The sequence below is a fragment of the Centruroides vittatus genome, unplaced genomic scaffold (assembly GCF_030686945.1).
Source record: "Centruroides vittatus isolate TY-2023 unplaced genomic scaffold, ASM3068694v2 contig_1057, whole genome shotgun sequence".
Lineage (NCBI taxonomy): Eukaryota > Metazoa > Arthropoda > Arachnida > Scorpiones > Buthidae > Centruroides > Centruroides vittatus.
The window spans coordinates 1,277,001-1,295,338 of record NW_027120684.1 but is presented as its reverse complement, the minus strand read 5'-3'; the positions used below and the strand labels follow the sequence as shown (position 1 = coordinate 1,295,338).

Sequence of the window (18,338 nt, the reverse complement as noted above, 5' to 3'; positions counted from 1 at the left end):
AACGTACGAGAGAAAGATAACTGTTTTTCGTCTCCGTTTATACTAAAAATTCTTTCGGTATCGATCTATACTTATTTAGCAACCGTCCGGTATCCATTCCCTGTGAGAAAAAGGCGAGGTTATGGGTTACTTTTATATTATTAAATGTCGTTAATATCGATATGCCAATGAAAAATTACTTTCGTTGGAGTAAAGATTCGGTTAAACTATCAATCACGAAACTGTCAGTCGAGGAAATACCGCTTAGTCATTCGATTTTCCACTCAGCCTGTATAATTCAGATGGACTCACGTCGTTTAATTTCGCGCTCGTAAAAAAAAAAGAGCGGCTGTTTAATGTTCATTGACATAATGTTCGTATTTTTAGAACTGATGTCATAATATGAAATGGGCCATTCGGTACTTTTAATGTTTAAAAGTCCCGTTTAAAATTTAAAAATCGAACCGAAAGGAGAATATTTGGTAATTTTATTTGACTTAGTATCTTATTTATACAAGGCAAATAAAAATACAATTTTACATTTTCTTAATCGCCGTACATAAATTTAATATTTATATTGTGTAGGAATATAAATTTCCAATATAAAATAAGTATAAATTTAAATCTGTGTTAGAGTTGGTGCAAATTCAAAATTTACATATTTCAAATATTTGAATATTTTCGAGGATATAGGCCTGTACATACAGAATGATTATAGCAAAAATGAAATCACTTGCAACGTATGTAGAGTAGCTTGTACTGTAAAATTGTGTAACGGTATGCTTCAGCGATATTACGCCTACACTACCTTAAAAGTTAATTATGTCTATCGTGTAAAAAAGAAATTTTAATTGTCGAAGATTTACCTGGAAATCGGACGTGTTGCTTGCTTCCATTTACATTTTTAAAGCGTAACTACGCTTTTTACTGGCTTGCAAAAGGAAAATGAAAGACTTAAACAGGAAGTGTGGTAATGTAGAATCGATTTGTTTATTTTTTTTAGTTAATTCAATCGATAACGTTCTCTTTTAGAATTCCTCAGTAAAGCAAAACACGTCGAAATAAATTTAAAAGTTATTTGTAATCAAAATACCGTAACTGTGTCAATAAATCTTGGGATATTTCAAGGTAAGCTCAATTATTATTATCTCGTGGTGTTAAAAATAATATTTTATACAGAATCAACAAGGCGAAGTTGAATATTATAAATTTATTATTGAATTATTTTGATGAATACAAAATTGTTGTGGTACTTAAAATTTATTTATTTATTTTTTAAATACAAAAATATGAACTGAATTTAAATGGAAATAAAATAAATAGCTCATCTCGTTAAATAACAGATTATATTTAGCTTATTGACTATAATCAATACGAACTAAGTTATTTTCAAGTTAATAAATGATTTAATTTTTTAGTTTTTATTTATCATATTTAGTAAATTATATTTATAACAATATACTGTATGTAGTATAATATATCATTATTTCCGTCTTTGGCAGTTATGTGTTACTAAGATATGCACGGTGGCGGGTTATCCTAACTTATGGGCATAAAGGGGAATTGCCTGGGGCCTCCACAAATAGGGAGCCCAATCCAATCTTTTATAAACACATTACTGTACTAAGAATATCGAAATTTTTAAATTTGTGGCGTTGTTCCAGTGCACCCTCTGGGACACTGGTGCACTGGCACAACGCAGAGGTCGCGTTAAAAACGAACGAAATTCCGGGGATTCCCCCAAAATTCTCCGAAAATATAAGTTTGAAGACAACACTGTACATGAGGCCTCTCTAATTCAAATTTGCCTGGGACCCATGAATCCATAACGCGCCACTGGATAGGCGTAATTGTCGATTTACCTATCTCAGACAATATATCATTTATTATTTTCATTAAATGTTCTTAAATTAAGGATAATATGTTTGAAAATTAAGTTTGATATTTAATAAACGATAATGATTAAAAGATAGCCGACATGTAGCGTATGTAGCATGTAGCAACATGATCCTAGTTAGTCCGTTATCTGAATAAAAAGAATTAGGATTACAGTGAATTATCTTTGAGAAATGCAATACATTACTGTCAATCTCCACATGTAACTTTAAATTAAACAATTCGGAACGTCAATTCGGATTATACAACACATTTAATTCGGATCCTTAAAGGAAAGTCCAAATTAACTTGCTTGAAAGTGTAGATTCAGCGTAGATAAGGATAGAAGTAAATTTAAATGTCTGCTATTTAGATAAAACGAAGATTTTCAATGTTGTAATAGCTAGAATATTTATCTAATTTAATAATTATTGATAATTAGCCTATAATTAAGGTTGTCTTTATAGAACATTCTTAAGAACAGCTTCTTATGTAAGGTTTTAGCATTATCAATTAATGCATTTTTATTGCAACTGAAGGATAATGATTATATGATCCACTTTATGAATCGGTCATTTTTCATTTATAATTGCATTTAAAATATAAGAAAGACAGATTAAATATCTTCCAGTGTTTATAATAAATTGGCAAATGGAAGACAGCTAAAATTGATTATGTAGAGATTATTAGCGTACGATAATTGACAAAATTTAATATTTAAATGGAAATAAATTTAGAACAGAAAAAAATAGAGTAATAATGTCAAAGAACTTTACAAAATTTAAAAAAAAAAAATTTATTGATCAAAACAGATAAAAGAGAGATAATGAAAGTTTACAATGTAGTTTTCTTCATATAGATTATCATTCAATAATTTTAATACGAAGTTATCAAGATAATTAATCAAATATCTGTAATATTATTTTATTAAATAAATTTATATCTCGCTAAAACAATAGCATTGTTTCGTGCAACAAAAGAAAAACCTTCGATATCTAATCCAATTGTAATATCAAATATTACCAAATTCGCTTTTAATAATAGTTTTCTGTTTGAATAATTATATTGAAGAAAAATACTAATAAATTATATCCTCGATCAACCAATATTTAGTTTAATAGGTAATTGCTTTAAAAATTTTGTATTAAATCATATACATTATACTGTAAACTCAATTTTTATACACCTAAAAGATTACAAAAGTCTGTTTCGTATCTATTACAGTGAAAAGAGAAACGGGCCCCGACATATCCGGGTCACCCTCCTACTTTAAAAATTCGTGATGAACCAATCCTGATTTCATATGTTGCTATAACGTATAGTATACTAATTAATATAAGCAGAAAATATAGAATTTTCAAATTTTTATTATAATAGTAAGTGTAGTAAAAACTACAATTGCGTCACTTAAAATAGTTATATACTTATAGAAACATTCTGATATAAGTTACACATGCATGCATTATGTACAGAATGTATTCAGGAATGGGACTAGACATTCATATGTTTCTTTTAACGAAAAGTATACTGTATATGTTTTTTTTTTAGATCTACCCACGAAAGATCTGTCATACTTACAACACTATTCTTGACACGTCTTAATGATGACACGCAGATACGCCACTGATTTTATATGTATAGATATTTTGATATGTCTACTTTTATCTAGTTTCTAATTTTCAATGGTTCAAGCATAAAAATCGAATTAGTTTTGCGTAATTGCTGTTTTGAACAATTAGACTGTCTGGAATCAAACCTCTTATATAAGGCAATGGATAAGACAAGTGACATGTCTCAGATTCGGATACATCAACTTTACATTTGAGCATGCACTTAGCATGTATGAGCCTGGTCTGTTACAAGCAAACGTTTTCAAACGAAATGGCAGAGTTCCACGATTTGGCACATGAATCATCGAAGGCCTGCATAACAGTGAAATTTGTCTTTTCTAATTCATAAACTCTCAATAGCATGAGTTTTAATGGCCTACTGGCTCCTCTGTTAACAGACAGACGAAAATGTTCAGCATGTAGCTTTTTAGCCCGTCCGTCGTTTCATCCAAAACAAAGTCATGGCCATAGCTATATAACTTTATAGATCTGAAATTAATATATGTAAAAGAAATAGAAAAATACACAAAATACAATACCCAATTTAAATGCAAAAGAAGAAAAACCCATTTAAAAAGTGTTCAGCGGTAAAAGGAGGAAGGTAAACTATAATGTTATCCCTCCAAACTATTGTAAACTTAAAGAATAACCCTACGATGTCTAATCTCTACAATTCCTTCTAGAAGAATAGGTTTATCGGTTGTGAAATGTGGCACGATATCAGCTCCGTTTAGAGTTGAAACAATAAACATCTGTTTCAACGGTAGATTGATCCTTTTAATCTAAGCAATTAAGCGACATAATCAGCTGACACAGACGAAGACAGAGGATTGCATTTAGTTGACGAACTGAATCACTCCTGAGTAGTTTTTTTTTTTTTTTAATTTGTAATAGAAACTTTTAATTAAATATTAGAACCGTAATTTAACTGCACTATAAAAATATAAACAATGCTGTCCTAAAGTTATATAATTAGAATTCTAGAGACAGAGTAAATTCATCATCACTGTCAGTAGTCGTTTACACTGTCATTGCTCTTATTTCTTAAAAATTCCATTAAACTCAATGCTGAGTTGGAAAAGTTAATAGTAAGAATTGAGTTTGGCTTGTAGCTTTGTAAAAATAAATAAATTAGGCTATTAAGTTCGATATTAGCTAACCTCTCGATAGATAACGATTCGATATTCTAAAACTTTAACAATCTTAATAATTCTTACGTCCCGATAAACAGAATTTAGACATAAATATAATTGAATTCGTGTGAGCTTTTTGTTATTAATATTTGATAAACAGGGCCTAAATAGCCAAACTAATCTCGAATTATGTAGTTCTGAATGGCTATACTGTAAAACTTGTGTAAGCCGGAATCGCGCGGTAGCAAATATTTTTTTACTGGTTTGGCAGGTTTCCGTTTCGAACAGGTTGTTTTTAAACACAGAAAATCGCTATGTTCCGAAGAATTTTTCCGTTTTATTCAGGTTCCGTTTAGGCAGGTTCACGTTTTAATCTAGATATATCAGAAATTCATTAGCATAACGTGATAAATTATAATAATCAGATTATCTGATTTGTAATGTAATTAATTTAGTTTCAATTTTATATCTTATTTCTTAGATATAAACAAAGACTGATAAAGAAAATAAATATAACTACAAGCTTTGCGTGTATTCGTTTCGTGTAACAATTAAATTAAATGTATAGATTATGTTGTCTTTCCTCAAGGCTACTTGTTTGCAAATTGGTTTCTAACGTCGAACTATAACTAAAATATAATACATAAAAACAATACAAATTAACAATAAATAACAATTGATAAAAATTTTGATTAAATTTATTTTATTATTATTATTATTTTTTAACTTACTGAAATACTGCATTGAATATTTTCAAATATTCTAAGAATATTTTATCTGAATTCACCTAAAATAATTGTTGTTATTTTAAGTTAAATGAAAGTCTCTACGATATTTTAAATATAGTTAACATTACCTTGAGTCGACGTGTTTTTTACAAAAATAAAATAAAAAAATATATTCTGAAAATAACGTATAATTTAAGATGTGGAAATTATTATTGATAAAATGTCATTGAAAATGAAATTAAGCAGATGATTTGCAATATTTTTAGAAGGAAAAGTCATGTTTTTAATTATAAAACCAGTCGGGGAACAATTTAATCTATTTTAAACATAAATTTAACCTATATATCTAACGAGTAACTTAATTTAAGTATCGATTACTTGCTAGAATAATAAGCAAATATCCTTAAACTATTTTAAATGACCATCAAACCAAATAAGTGAATAGACGTTTTTCAATTTTTTCGATTTTATTATATTCAATAAATCAATGTCACAAAAAGTTAAACATATTTTTTGTGTTAAGTACTGAGCAATCCAGTGCAGTAACTGGGAAAGTATAACAGGTGGGCCAAGACGAAAGGGACCATGAAATAGGGTACCAAAAAATTATCAGTATTGTGTTTTCACTTCAGATTTTAAATTTTTTTTCCGATTTCCGTAATGTTTTTCTGTTAAAGTTAAAAATTAATCTGCCATCTTTGTGGTATTTGTTTCTTTAAGTGTTTTTTTTCCAAAAAAAGGGGGCTAAAAATAAAATTTTGCGTAGGACACATGAAATGCTAGTTACGGCATGGTGTAATCTATTTTTTTACGTATAAATTTAAACAATAATTAAAATAGTTTGGTATTTTTATCTATAAATTTATTAAAAATACAGTATATTTCTGTTCAAATTCGAATATGGTTTCTACTAGGAAAATTATTTTGATTTTAAATATCTATTTTGGTCAAATATGTAATGGTCAAATGATAGCCAAATTTGGTGTGCAATAATGGGCTGCTCCGCCATATTATTTTATATGAATGTGACTTTTTACCTTGGTATTACCATGCAATTATTTCAATAAGATTACTTGATATTGAATGAAAATTAAAATTAGCATTTTTATCTTCAAGAAAGGATGTAACAAAACAATGGTTTCAAATAAATCTTAAATTGAAATTTTCCAAACTATTCATTTCATAAAACTTGTGTTTTTTGGAAAGAATAAGGTATATAAACGTATATTCTTCAAACACGTTTACTGAAAACAAAAATTTAATTGTTCAAAGAATCAGGTTAGTATGTAGAATTTTAGTTTAAGTATAATAGGCCAACACCTGGTTTCACACTGCATTAATTAATAGAAATCAGTTTGTAAAATAACCTAGCTAATAGATATCTCTTCCTCTCTGCTGTTGATTAAGCTTCATTCTATTCTTTAAATCATAAACAAATTTAAACATTTTTAAATTTTAAAATAAGAACAAATTATTTTCTATATTATCTTATGTAGGAAACTAATAATATACACATAAGTTTATGCGAATTATATAATTTATATCTAGGTGTGGTGTAGACTTAACGTATAGATTGTATTATTATTATTAGTTTTGTTAAGGATGTACTGCATATGACATTTTAGTTTAACGGAACTTCCAATCTTCCAGTTAAAAGTCAGTTCTTTGAAAAGCCATTGTCATTTTAAAATGATTTACATTAATATATAAATTACCGAAACTTTACTCTAGTTTTTGAAATATTTAGGATATTTTTTGGAAAAGGTATTAAAACAAACTATATTTTGGAAGCTTCTTTTTTTAAGTATTTGTGAAATGCTTGAAAATATATTGATTATAAAATCCATATCCTTATATATTAAGGGAGATATCTGAATCTAAGTTGTGGCTTGAATTTCTTCCCAAATATTGGTCCATTCTATCACTTTTTCAGCAATATAAAAATATTGATACATTATAATTTTAATTAAATTTTTAAAATAAAACTTATAATAGTAATATTCAAGAATATAATGAAATAGTTTTATGAAATAAACTGTGTATTTTATTTCCTATTTATTTATTTTATTTAGTACAAGAGAACATCATTTGTACGGGGAACAACATACTACATTAAACGAACAAAAAATTAACAAAATACAAATAATTAAACAAATATACGAAATTCAAATAAGTAAACAATAACCACTGATGACCTGGAATGCCACTACCTGGGGATGCCATAATAATAAAGGTATATTTATCCTCTAATTTTTTTTTATTGTAAAATTTTTAAATTACTATATAAAAATCTTTCTATTGTTTAGCTACATTTAATATAACAAACGTAAAGATTAGTCAAACGTTTCCCAGCCATTGTGAAATGCGATTTCATTCATTTCAGTTTATCCAATGACTTTTTGTGCGCTAAATATAGTTAACCCTTTAAAAATTCTGGAATTATTTCCCATTTCTGACAAACTGGAGCAACTTTTTGTATAAAAAATGCTCATACTGATTAGGAATTTAAAGATAAAAGTCTTTAAATTCCTAAATACAGTTATTGTCTAATAAAAAAATTTTTAATATTATTATGAATGCATGATTAATTCAGACGAAATGCGATTAAAATTATACCCAAAAAAAAAAAAATAATAATAATAATTTAGCTAATAATTTATGCTTGGGAGATCTTTAAATACCAGATTGTTTTGGACTACTTATGCCATTGCCTGAAGTAATTATTTAAAATTTTGAATTATGGTATGAAGATCAGCGCACACACATTTTTATTAAAATTATAATATTTAAATATGAATGTAATTTACCTTTTTAAATGGAAACTAAGTGAATTTTAAATGACTTCTACGTTTTCTCCGAATAAAATTATTGTAATTGCTGACTTTTCTATTTATAATCTTAAATTTTCTATTTAATATGTTTATAATTACGTTTAAATAGCGATTAAATATATTTTTCTTCGATATCGCTTTAAAAAATTTTGAAATAAAACACTCGATACGCTTTACTAAAATCAAAAATTAGAATTACTGTTGTAAATTTTAAACGTCAGCAAATTCTTATCGGAATAAATGCAGAGCTGACAAAAATTTATGAATAATTTCTATACTTTAAAATACTTAAAATTGCCCACATTATCAGAATGAAAATGATTATCTCTTTGCAATAAGCAATTGAAAATCCAATAAATAAACTAAAACTGGGTCATTACAATAACATAAACACCGGTTTAATATTTTTTGTTTAAAATATTATAAAAATGGGTTAGGCGTAGGAGTAGAAATGGCTAAAACGTTTTTAATATTTCCATAAATTTCAAGTAAAAAAAAAAATAATAATAATAGATTTTGCATATAAATATATATACAGTGAAACCTGCTAATGTGACCACCTGCGTAAGGTGGTCACATTAGCAGGTTTTCCTTTGATACGATTACCATATCCGATTAATATATTAATTTAAATGGAAATAATGTTTTATTAACGCTAATGAATAGTTTAAACCGTCATTTTGCAATTTCCAATGCATTTTGGAAAGCTTCCAACTGGAAAAAAACGTTAATGCTTTCGATTAATACCCCCCTTCCCTTTCAATATCCATAAATTACATCAATACAAGTTCATAATTCATCTTCTGTATAATAAATGTGCTAGAAAACAAGCTTAATTTTTAATAACAACAAAAAAAAGTATATATATAAAATAAAAATTGAGTTTATAACGTTCCCATAATTATTTTCCGAATAAAAATTACTCATACGAATCCTTCCAAGGATAATTACTTATTAATTAAAACAAAAACATCGCGTAAATCTTGGCCAGAAAAAATATTACGTGTACAGTATAACACTATCGCGTAATAATTATAAAATTAAATATCGTATATAGGTCTAACGTAGGTTGATATACAGGCCTACAACACTAGACCTATATAATTTCTATCATAAGAGTATATGACCCGCTTTGTGTATATAATTTTATTAATCAGTTCAAGGATTGGTATCAGCAGTTCGAAACAGACTAAAATAGGGAATTTTCTTCAGAAAGGTATCGTAAAATAGCCTATTTTTTCCCATAGAATAATGCGAAATTCGAGCCCAAGGATTTTTCGACGGGTGATCTATGGGTCCCTCACTACTCACCGTTGTGGGCCTGGCCGAACCTACAATGGATACGAAAAAAGGCTCTCTTAGTGGCTTTAAAACGAAAATATTTTTATCTGTTATTTATATCAATCATTAAAAAAACAGGCTAACAAATAAACTAAATCAAGACGGATTGCAGTTAGATAGGTCGCGTGCTTTCGCTATCATTAAATTTATGACGTTAAAAGATGTTCGATAATTACGTCAGAGATGATTTACGTGAATAAGAACAAGGTTTTAGACACTAATTCTTCATAAATTTATTTTACAAATAAAAATAAATAGACTTTAGCAACATATTTTTATGAAAATCGAAAAAGTTTTCGGATCATTAATTTCCCGGAATTTGTTTCTCCCTACTTTAAAAACATTCCGTTTATTTTTAAATTATTGACGTTTAAAATAATTAATTATAATTAATCTTAAGATCAATGTAATTAAATTGGGTTTTATTTAAGGTCAAAGAGATTAAATTAATTTAACGTAGTGTTGTTACTATGCAAATTTTTCGTTTTTAAATGATTATATATATATATAAACTTATTAATTTACGCATGAAAACAAGTAATAATCACTTTCATTTGATTAAAAATTATTAAGTGTGAATCTATTAGCAGAAATTGGCCTTTTTTAAAGAGTTATAAACGAAACTGTTAGGATAATACTCGTAGTTGCGACACGTTATTACAAACCATGCAAAAGATTTAATAAGATATATTTATAGGCATAGGCTATACGAAGCATAAATGACTATTTTAAATACTAATAAATTTTAATATCATACCGCAAGGCCTTAACCAGTTAAAGGCATTAGTCGGAAAAGGTAGAACAGATGGTCAAAGTTGTATTGTTTATAGTGTTATATTCACTTCCATGTCGTAATTTGTTCATTACTTGGCGTATCGATAGTGTATTTTTTTTTTTTTTTTTTTTTGCTTTCAAAAATTATAGTCATTGTAACAATGTCTCTTAATATTTTTTTTGTTATTCATATAGTATAAATATTAATAAAAAAAATTATGCTTAATAATTCGCACGTGATATAATTTAATTTAAATATTCTGTAATTTATTACCAATTGCACTTGATCTTTCATTGCATCTTTTTTATTGTGTTGAATGGCAGTTTATATTACAGGAAAAGCTATAAAGTTTTGTCTTTAATAGAAATATTACATTAACTATATTTTTAGTTTTCATGAACTAAATTGAAAATAAATTAAATAATTTTCATACGTCATTTAATTGCTGAAATTTGTTATTTTGAACGGTTTTGGAATGTCCCATCATCGAAGCGTTACAGCAATAAAACACTGCAAGTTTATAAATTATAGTAATGAATATTTAAAATAAAAATAAATAAAAACGTTATGATTTATTGCACGTTAGGCGAATTATCTCTATATACTATTTTCACCACGTACTGTATGTCATAATAGGTTCACTATCCTTGGTATAGGTTAATTGGTAATCAAGAATTATTTGAGTTGAATTAACAAGTACGACTTTCTAAATGTTGCGCTGCCATTTCTTTAAGAACATCAGTATTGGTTGCTCTAAGAAAGAATTTTCTTAAATAAAGTTTATTTATTATACTTTTAACTTCAGAATTTAAACAAGAATATTCCCTTTTCCCTTTTTTACCTTTGAGTACTATTTTGCAGTTAAATTGGGTACTTTTTATTTCCATTTTTTTTTTTGGTCTATTGCCTTAACAGAGTATGTGAAACAAGGATTTCATTTCGGAAATGAAAAAAAGTCTTTGATTAAATATCCTGCGAATGTCAAGAGTAACTATCTTGCACTCCCAAAATACCATGTAATAACCAAATGGAGCACGTAGATTCGAGTGACTTGTTTTTATGCCGAAAATTTTTCATCAAAGGAGAATTCATTGATAAACTGGACGAAAAGTCTTCGGGAGCCGCAGTGAAACTCAAAAATCTATTAAAACAAGAAGACGTGTTAAAGGAATTTATACAAGTTCCTGTGCAGTTCAGCTTTTAAGCTTGAAGAAAGCGGTCTGTCTACTGAGAAGCAGTGGAGAATTTCTAAACAGGCCAATAACCAGTTAGACGGATTTGTTTTAGAGAAAACAGGATTAGTTTCTGAGCAAAAATCGATATTCAAAATATACAGTAATTGCTGAGTTTCTCAGTCACAAAAGTTTGAATTTTTAGTGAAAACCAAATATTCTGCCCTCGTATCTACACGGATGACTATGGAGAATGTAAAACGACTGTGTGTCTGCAAGTACAATGCCCTTTTATTTTTAAGCATGGAAGAACAGATTCGAATTTTCTATCATTTTCTCAAGTTTTACGTGTTATATGTATACTTTAATGCGTAATAAAATGATGATTTTATTTTTTATACCTTTTAGCAGCACTTCTTTAATGCTTTTTACACTTCGACTTCCCAAGTTTATTTATTACTTTATATCTATCTGTATTATTACAAGAAAAGTTATTCATTTTTCATAACCAACATATCCTACAACTGCACCTTAAAATGACCAAAAAAATTTATATTTATAGCTTGAAACGGAAGTCAGGCGAAGGAGAACCGATATTGCGGAAGTTATTACCACAATTACAAAGAAGCCATCTTAATGTAACATTCCAGATACACCATTATTGAAAAAATACATTTCTAACACACTTCCTATACGTAATATATATAAAATTAGATACTAAATTATAAGTTTCGGCCACATTTTCAGTTTGAAATATAATTCTTGTCGTCTTTTTTTTATTCTGGAAATTTAATTAGGTTAACCAAATATATATTTACCTCTAACTAAATTCTCAAAATGACATATAGATAAACGACATAAAATAGACATAAAAGATCATCAACTGCTTCATATTTCACAGGCAGAAGTAATCGGAAATCGTCAGTTGTCATCCGTGTTTCCCAAAAACAGAAGTTTCGTGATTTTCTGTATTAAAATAGGACACTACCGCAGGAAAATAGATAAGTTCGCGTTTCTAAATTTCCTAATTGTGTTTAATTTTCCGTACTTAATTTCCTGTCTGCTAATCTTAAGTTACCTTTCAATAGTAGATTGGAACTCGACTGTGGTACTGGAATGAACTGATCTTTAAATGTGATATCGTTGTCATTCTACCGTTCACAGCTGCTAGAAGTCTGTCAATGGCTACTTTTTAAAAAATAATTTCCATTTATATAATTTTTGTCTATTACTACACCATCTTTTTTCTAAAAATAGAAATTTTATATGGTTTCAATTTAGATTTATTAATTTTAACAACAGATTTATTAATGTGTTGTAAATATTGCACTAGTTATTTATAAAATAGGCCAGGATCAGTTTTTCTTTTTGTCTAATAACGAGGATGTTACATAATAGAGGAATTCAATTTTTATTTAAAAACAAAAAAACACTTCTCGAATCTCGTGTATCATATTTAAATTTCCTATATTAAACCACGATACGAAATCCGTTCGAGCGAATATTTTACATATTTTAAAAATTTGATCTTGTCCTGGAATTTTATATTTGATTTTGTGTTGTATTTGTAAATGACGGTCTGCAATGAGTTATCATCATCATTATCATCGAGTATAGGGATAAGTAATCTTTCTTGGATGCGGGCCTCAAGTGAACTTCGTAGGCTTCCGGCAGGCCGCATGCATTTTTTTTTTTTTTTTTTATGGAGTTGTAGGCTTTAAGCCTGCTTAGTATCAACATATTTCATAACCGCCAGTACACTGGCTATTAAAATAATAGCCTACATGCTAATGATATGCAAACTAGCGGTTTGCATATCAGGATTTAATTTGGGGGAGCCGAGTTGAACGGATAAAAAAAAATTTTAATGAGAATTCAATAAAATTTCTACCTTATGTGATCACTAGTGTACAAACAGAAGACACGACACAGTATAAATTAAAAAATGAATTTTAACTAAGAAAATATTTCTGGAAGATTTTTTGGAGAGTACCAAAGCCCGTTGGTCCCCCTCTGGGTGCATCGCAGCAAAATAGTAATGGGATTATATAATTTATTTTCATCTTTTCATTGATTAAGTTTAGTTTAAATGTTTTTCGCCAGAAATATCAGCTTAATTTTGGTTGCATAATGCCACGAGGAAAAAAAACAAAGATAAGATTACATTACCGAAAAACCCGAAACCACATATTAAGATCTCTCTGGCATCAGCTTGCTCATAAATGATGTAATATATATATGAATATTACTTAAAATATTTTATTATTTAGCAATAAATTTAATTTATATATTAACTATTAAACTTTATTTCGTTCAGGTTACCAAAGTTACAATTGCGTGACCTCACGCTTCTCAGTTATTTAAAGTTTCACAATACATTGTAAATATATATTTTTTTAAGAACTATATTAAGTAGCAAACCACACTAAAATATTTTTTATTATAATAAATTCTTCGAAAATGTGTTTTAACATCCGTTGCAATAGTCGTATACGTCATTTAATCAAATGATGTACGACTATTCAACGGATTCAAAATTAATTATCTGACAATTTTAATTAATTAAAATATTCCACGTAAGAAATCGAAATAAATTATAGTAATAATTAATAGGAATTTAATGTAGAAATTGATAAGTATCCGAGTAGCTTGAACTCTATAAAAACCGCGACCTTAAATGCAAATCCTAAATTTAAAACATAATGAAGTCACAATGAAAAGGGGGAAAGAATTTCGTAGTATAATTTAAAACGGGGAAAACTGGTTCTGCCAAGTTTAAATGAAACTAAATGGAAGAATGAATATGTAGTCATCTCATAATCAGTTTGGTTTAGGTAGCTTCGTATATTTATTGTATCGTTAAATTCACCAGAACGAAAGAAAATTTCTATACTTTGAAAATGTTTAAAATATTTTATTAATGAAATTGTCTCCGTTTATGATAATAATAATAATAATAATCACTTATAATCAGTTCCGTAATTAGGCAGGTGCAACAGGGGCGCACATCAGGGTCGCCGAGAGCGTCAGAGGTCGTAAATCCGGAATAAAACTTAAGGCCCGTAATGATTCAAAAAACAAAAGATTAAAGGGGCCTTCTACGAGGCGAAAGGAATCTGGTCTACTCTCAGGCAACATACAAGCCCTCGATGGCTGTGGCACAGGGCCAGTACGAAGGAGACCCTAAAATAGGGTATCAAAAATAATCAGTATTAAGATGTATTTTCAGAATTTAAATTTTGCCTCCGTGGGAGATAATTCCGTTGATTAAAGTTAAAAATTAACTGCCCATTTCTACCGTATTTGTTTTTTAATTTTTTTCCAAAACAGAGCGTCAAAAATAAAATCTTACAGGCAGGGCCGGATTTACGTAATGGCATTTGAGGCCGGTGCCCAGGGTCCCCACAAAACTATGTTTAAACATAATTTTTTTTTTTTTTCTATTACCGCGACAGCCTAGTGTGGCTTAATCATGAGGGCCACAGGCAGAGAAAACCAAACCCGGGAAAAAACCTATGAAACATCGGAAAATTTCGGGGAAAAATTTTTACATAGGTATTTTTCAATTAAATTAAAATAATTAGTTTTACACAATAAAATATATGTATGTTTACAATAACCTCATTTTTAAATGAAATTTACAACTTCCTAGTTGAAATCTAGTTGAAAGTACAGTATTTTGTGTAAATTTTCTAAATCATCAAATTTGCCTACTCTTAAAGGTACCCTTACCGTATTTGTGCCCACGGGCTTCTGGTTGTTAAATTCGGCACTGCTTGCAGGGCACAGGGCACACGAACAGTTAGTTAAAGTACCTCTCACGATATATGGTAATCGTTAAAAATTAATTTTAGTTACAAGCTTAATTACGTTTCCAGTTATTCAACTTGAAATAAATGAATAAAAATAAACTCTGTTATACTTTTTGTTGACTTAACAATTGAAAAATTAAATTACTTTTAACGAGTTGATATTTTTTTTTTAAATTCTTCAGTACAATTTCATGAGATACATTCATTGTTCGGTAAACTACTTGTATATAATTGTTTCCTATTTCTTCCTAAGGTATTAAATGATAATTGAATTTTACTAATTAACATTTATTCGACAATAAAGTTATTCATTGCACCATAACGTGAAACCATCGTTACAGAAAATCCTAGGGAGGTAAGAACAAAGCACCTATACCCGCACTCGACACTGACATATACAAGATTTTCAATTTGTTATACAATACGGAAAACAGGATTCTAGCTGCAATTGTAAATTGCTTTCCTATGCCGTTCAATGTCGTACCGGAATTATAAACTTGATGATTCATCGAAATGGAAACGGAAACGAAGATAAGATTACAGTGGTACGAATTGGAAGTTGCAGTCTTATCGCGGGAAGGGTATTCATTTCTACTTTTATTCATTTAGTAGTATCATAAGCGTTTAAATATATATATATATTTTTTTTTATTAAAAATCTCTTAAAATTAGAGAAATCCTCTAAAATGTTTAAACAAAACAAGATACACAGATTAATTAGTCTACGGATCAAATATTTAATAAAATCGCTGAAAATTATGAAGAATAAATATATTTGTTTTTATTGTTAGGATTTTTTTTCTATTCGGGAACATTCAAATATCATAAATACAGTACTTTTCGTAATTTTTTAAAATAATTATTAAAAATTTAATAGTTTGATTATTTAAAGTCGAGTAAAATCGTATAACAGTGAGATTAGTCTCCATTGTTATTTGGTTTAGGAAACATCCATAAACAACGTAGCCCGATATTTTGCAAATTTTGATCCCCCTTCCTCCTCCTGGGTTACTCTATGGCCAGCCCTACTCCTGAAACCACATAGTCTAAGTAAGCTGGACCCTCAAAAACAGTCCTTTTATTTATTTTATTTTTAAATTTAAACATCAGACGGTTTTTCCATCCTGTTTAAATGTTAAACTTTACAACAGTTTAACGTAAACCCTAAATTATTCATGCCACACTACATAAAACCATAGAATATGTTTTTTAATGTTATTTTGTAATTATATTACAAATCATTTTTGTAATAATGGATTAAATTAAATAATTATAATTGTGCAATTAAATAGACTCGCTCTGTTGTCGCATCACCGGTTTCGATCGATATTGCTAATTCATTGTCCCTTCTGCTCAGTGTTGCTTCTGTTAATAGTTTCCTTGATACTGTGTTTCTTCACACACATTGAATAGAACCGTTAAGTTTAATATCAAACTGGGCTGTTGCGTGATTTTCTTATTAATACAGATTTATAAATTATTCTTATTTTTATTATTATTATTTTTTGTACATTTTATAATGCCATATAGACTATTAATCAATTTATAATTTATTTGAAAATTTTTCATAAACTTCCTATTGTATTTACAATATAAACATAAGTAGATTCTTGCAAAAGAAGTCGCAAAAGAAAGATATTTTTTATTTAAAAAATTAAGTATAATAATCCTGTTATGAGAGGAAAAAATTATATTTTAATAAGATATTAAATTAAGCGTAGTATAAAAAATAAACACAAAAATAACCCAAATTTTCACTGTTCCATGTAATGAAACTGATGAAGAGATTGGTAAAACGTGACCCATTAGGTCCTCTTTCCATTAATAAAATTCAAATTATTAAAATATCTTATTCTTAATAAAAATAGTTCAAGGAATCGTTACCTTTATAATCTTCTATAATTATAAATAATTCTTCACATAAGTCATTATCATGCATTATACTGCTTCACAGATTTCCTAATAAAGAAAAGTAAACTTGAAAGGTAATTGTTTGTTTCGCAATTACTTTATTTTTATTGAAGTGACTTAATTACTGTATTTATTTATTACAGAGATTTGTACTTGAAGAATGTTTTGCAGGTTACAAACAATATTTTGCCCAGTCACAATGACATTATATCTCTTTCATCATGTTGATAATAAGCGTGGAGTATGCCAGATGCTATTGTATTCTATAATTGAAAAACATTGGTATTATTTAGTAACGTATTGCACTATTACATCTGAATACAATGCTAACATTTCATTTGTTAAATCAAGTACATCCGTTTAAATTTATTCATCCGTTAATGAAGTATTTATTATGCAAATGCTGGAGACATTGTACATATATCATTTAAGTATATTTAAAAAGAGAAAAATATTTATTATGAAAGATGATAATAAAACTCCGGGATTTCAGATTTCGAAAATTTATTCGAAATCCCGTAGACATAATTACAATATCATATATAAATCATGGATTAAAATAGACATTTTCCGGATTTAAAAAATATTCCAATGAAATTTTATATCAAAACAATTAAACTGAGGATTACATAAAGAGGATTTTGTTAATTGAAACTGTAATTAAATTTCTGTAATTGTATTATTGTTATTTAAATTCTATTTATAGTTTGCTGGGTTTTTTTCAATAAGAATAATAATCTACAAAATATTGAATTGATAAAACTAATGCTGAAAATGATCTGCAAGACTTGCTGTAGGGTATATAATCAGGCCGTGAAAAAGTAAAAGGAAAGAAAAAATTAAATAAATCAACCGTTTTTTACTTTCATGCTTCCGCTATTAAACCTGATATTAAATTATAATTTATTGAAGTGTGATTCAGAGATTCAGAAATATTATACGCGAAGGCTTGTATAAGAGAGTATAGTTAAAAACTCTGGCTACACTATATTAAAAATTGAATTTCGATAATGGAATATTTGATAAAATTTCGAATTTTATGTGTGTATACATAATTTTCAATTATTTTAATTTATTATTATTAAAAGTATTAACACAATATATATACAGAACCGGTCCATATGTAGCGGGGCCTTTTTAAAATGTTTAAAACCACTTATGAGGCACCCTC

At 28.1% G+C, this 18,338-nt stretch overlaps 1 protein-coding gene and 1 long non-coding RNA gene across 3 annotated transcripts in view; one reads left to right on the top strand and one right to left on the bottom strand.

The window, feature by feature from the left end:
* Positions 1–18,338, bottom strand: part of LOC136972272 (phospholipid-transporting ATPase VA) — a 95,178-nt gene that overhangs the window by 70,914 nt on the left and 5,926 nt on the right. The window contains exon 1 of one of the 2 annotated variants that reach the window (XM_067266833.1): positions 846–1,018. The exons of the other annotated variant lie outside the window; for it this stretch is intronic. Within the exon in view, the coding sequence (XP_067122934.1) occupies positions 846–875 (30 nt within the window). The 5' untranslated portion in view covers positions 876–1,018. Of the gene's footprint in view, positions 1–845; positions 1,019–18,338 lie in introns of those variants that run through there. 2 annotated transcript variants of the gene reach the window in all.
* On the top strand, positions 545–17,522 carry LOC136972545 (uncharacterized). The gene is made up of 5 exons (XR_010880349.1): positions 545–949; positions 1,022–1,107; positions 7,398–7,558; positions 17,211–17,241; positions 17,311–17,522. It is a non-coding gene; the product is annotated as an uncharacterized lncRNA (long non-coding RNA).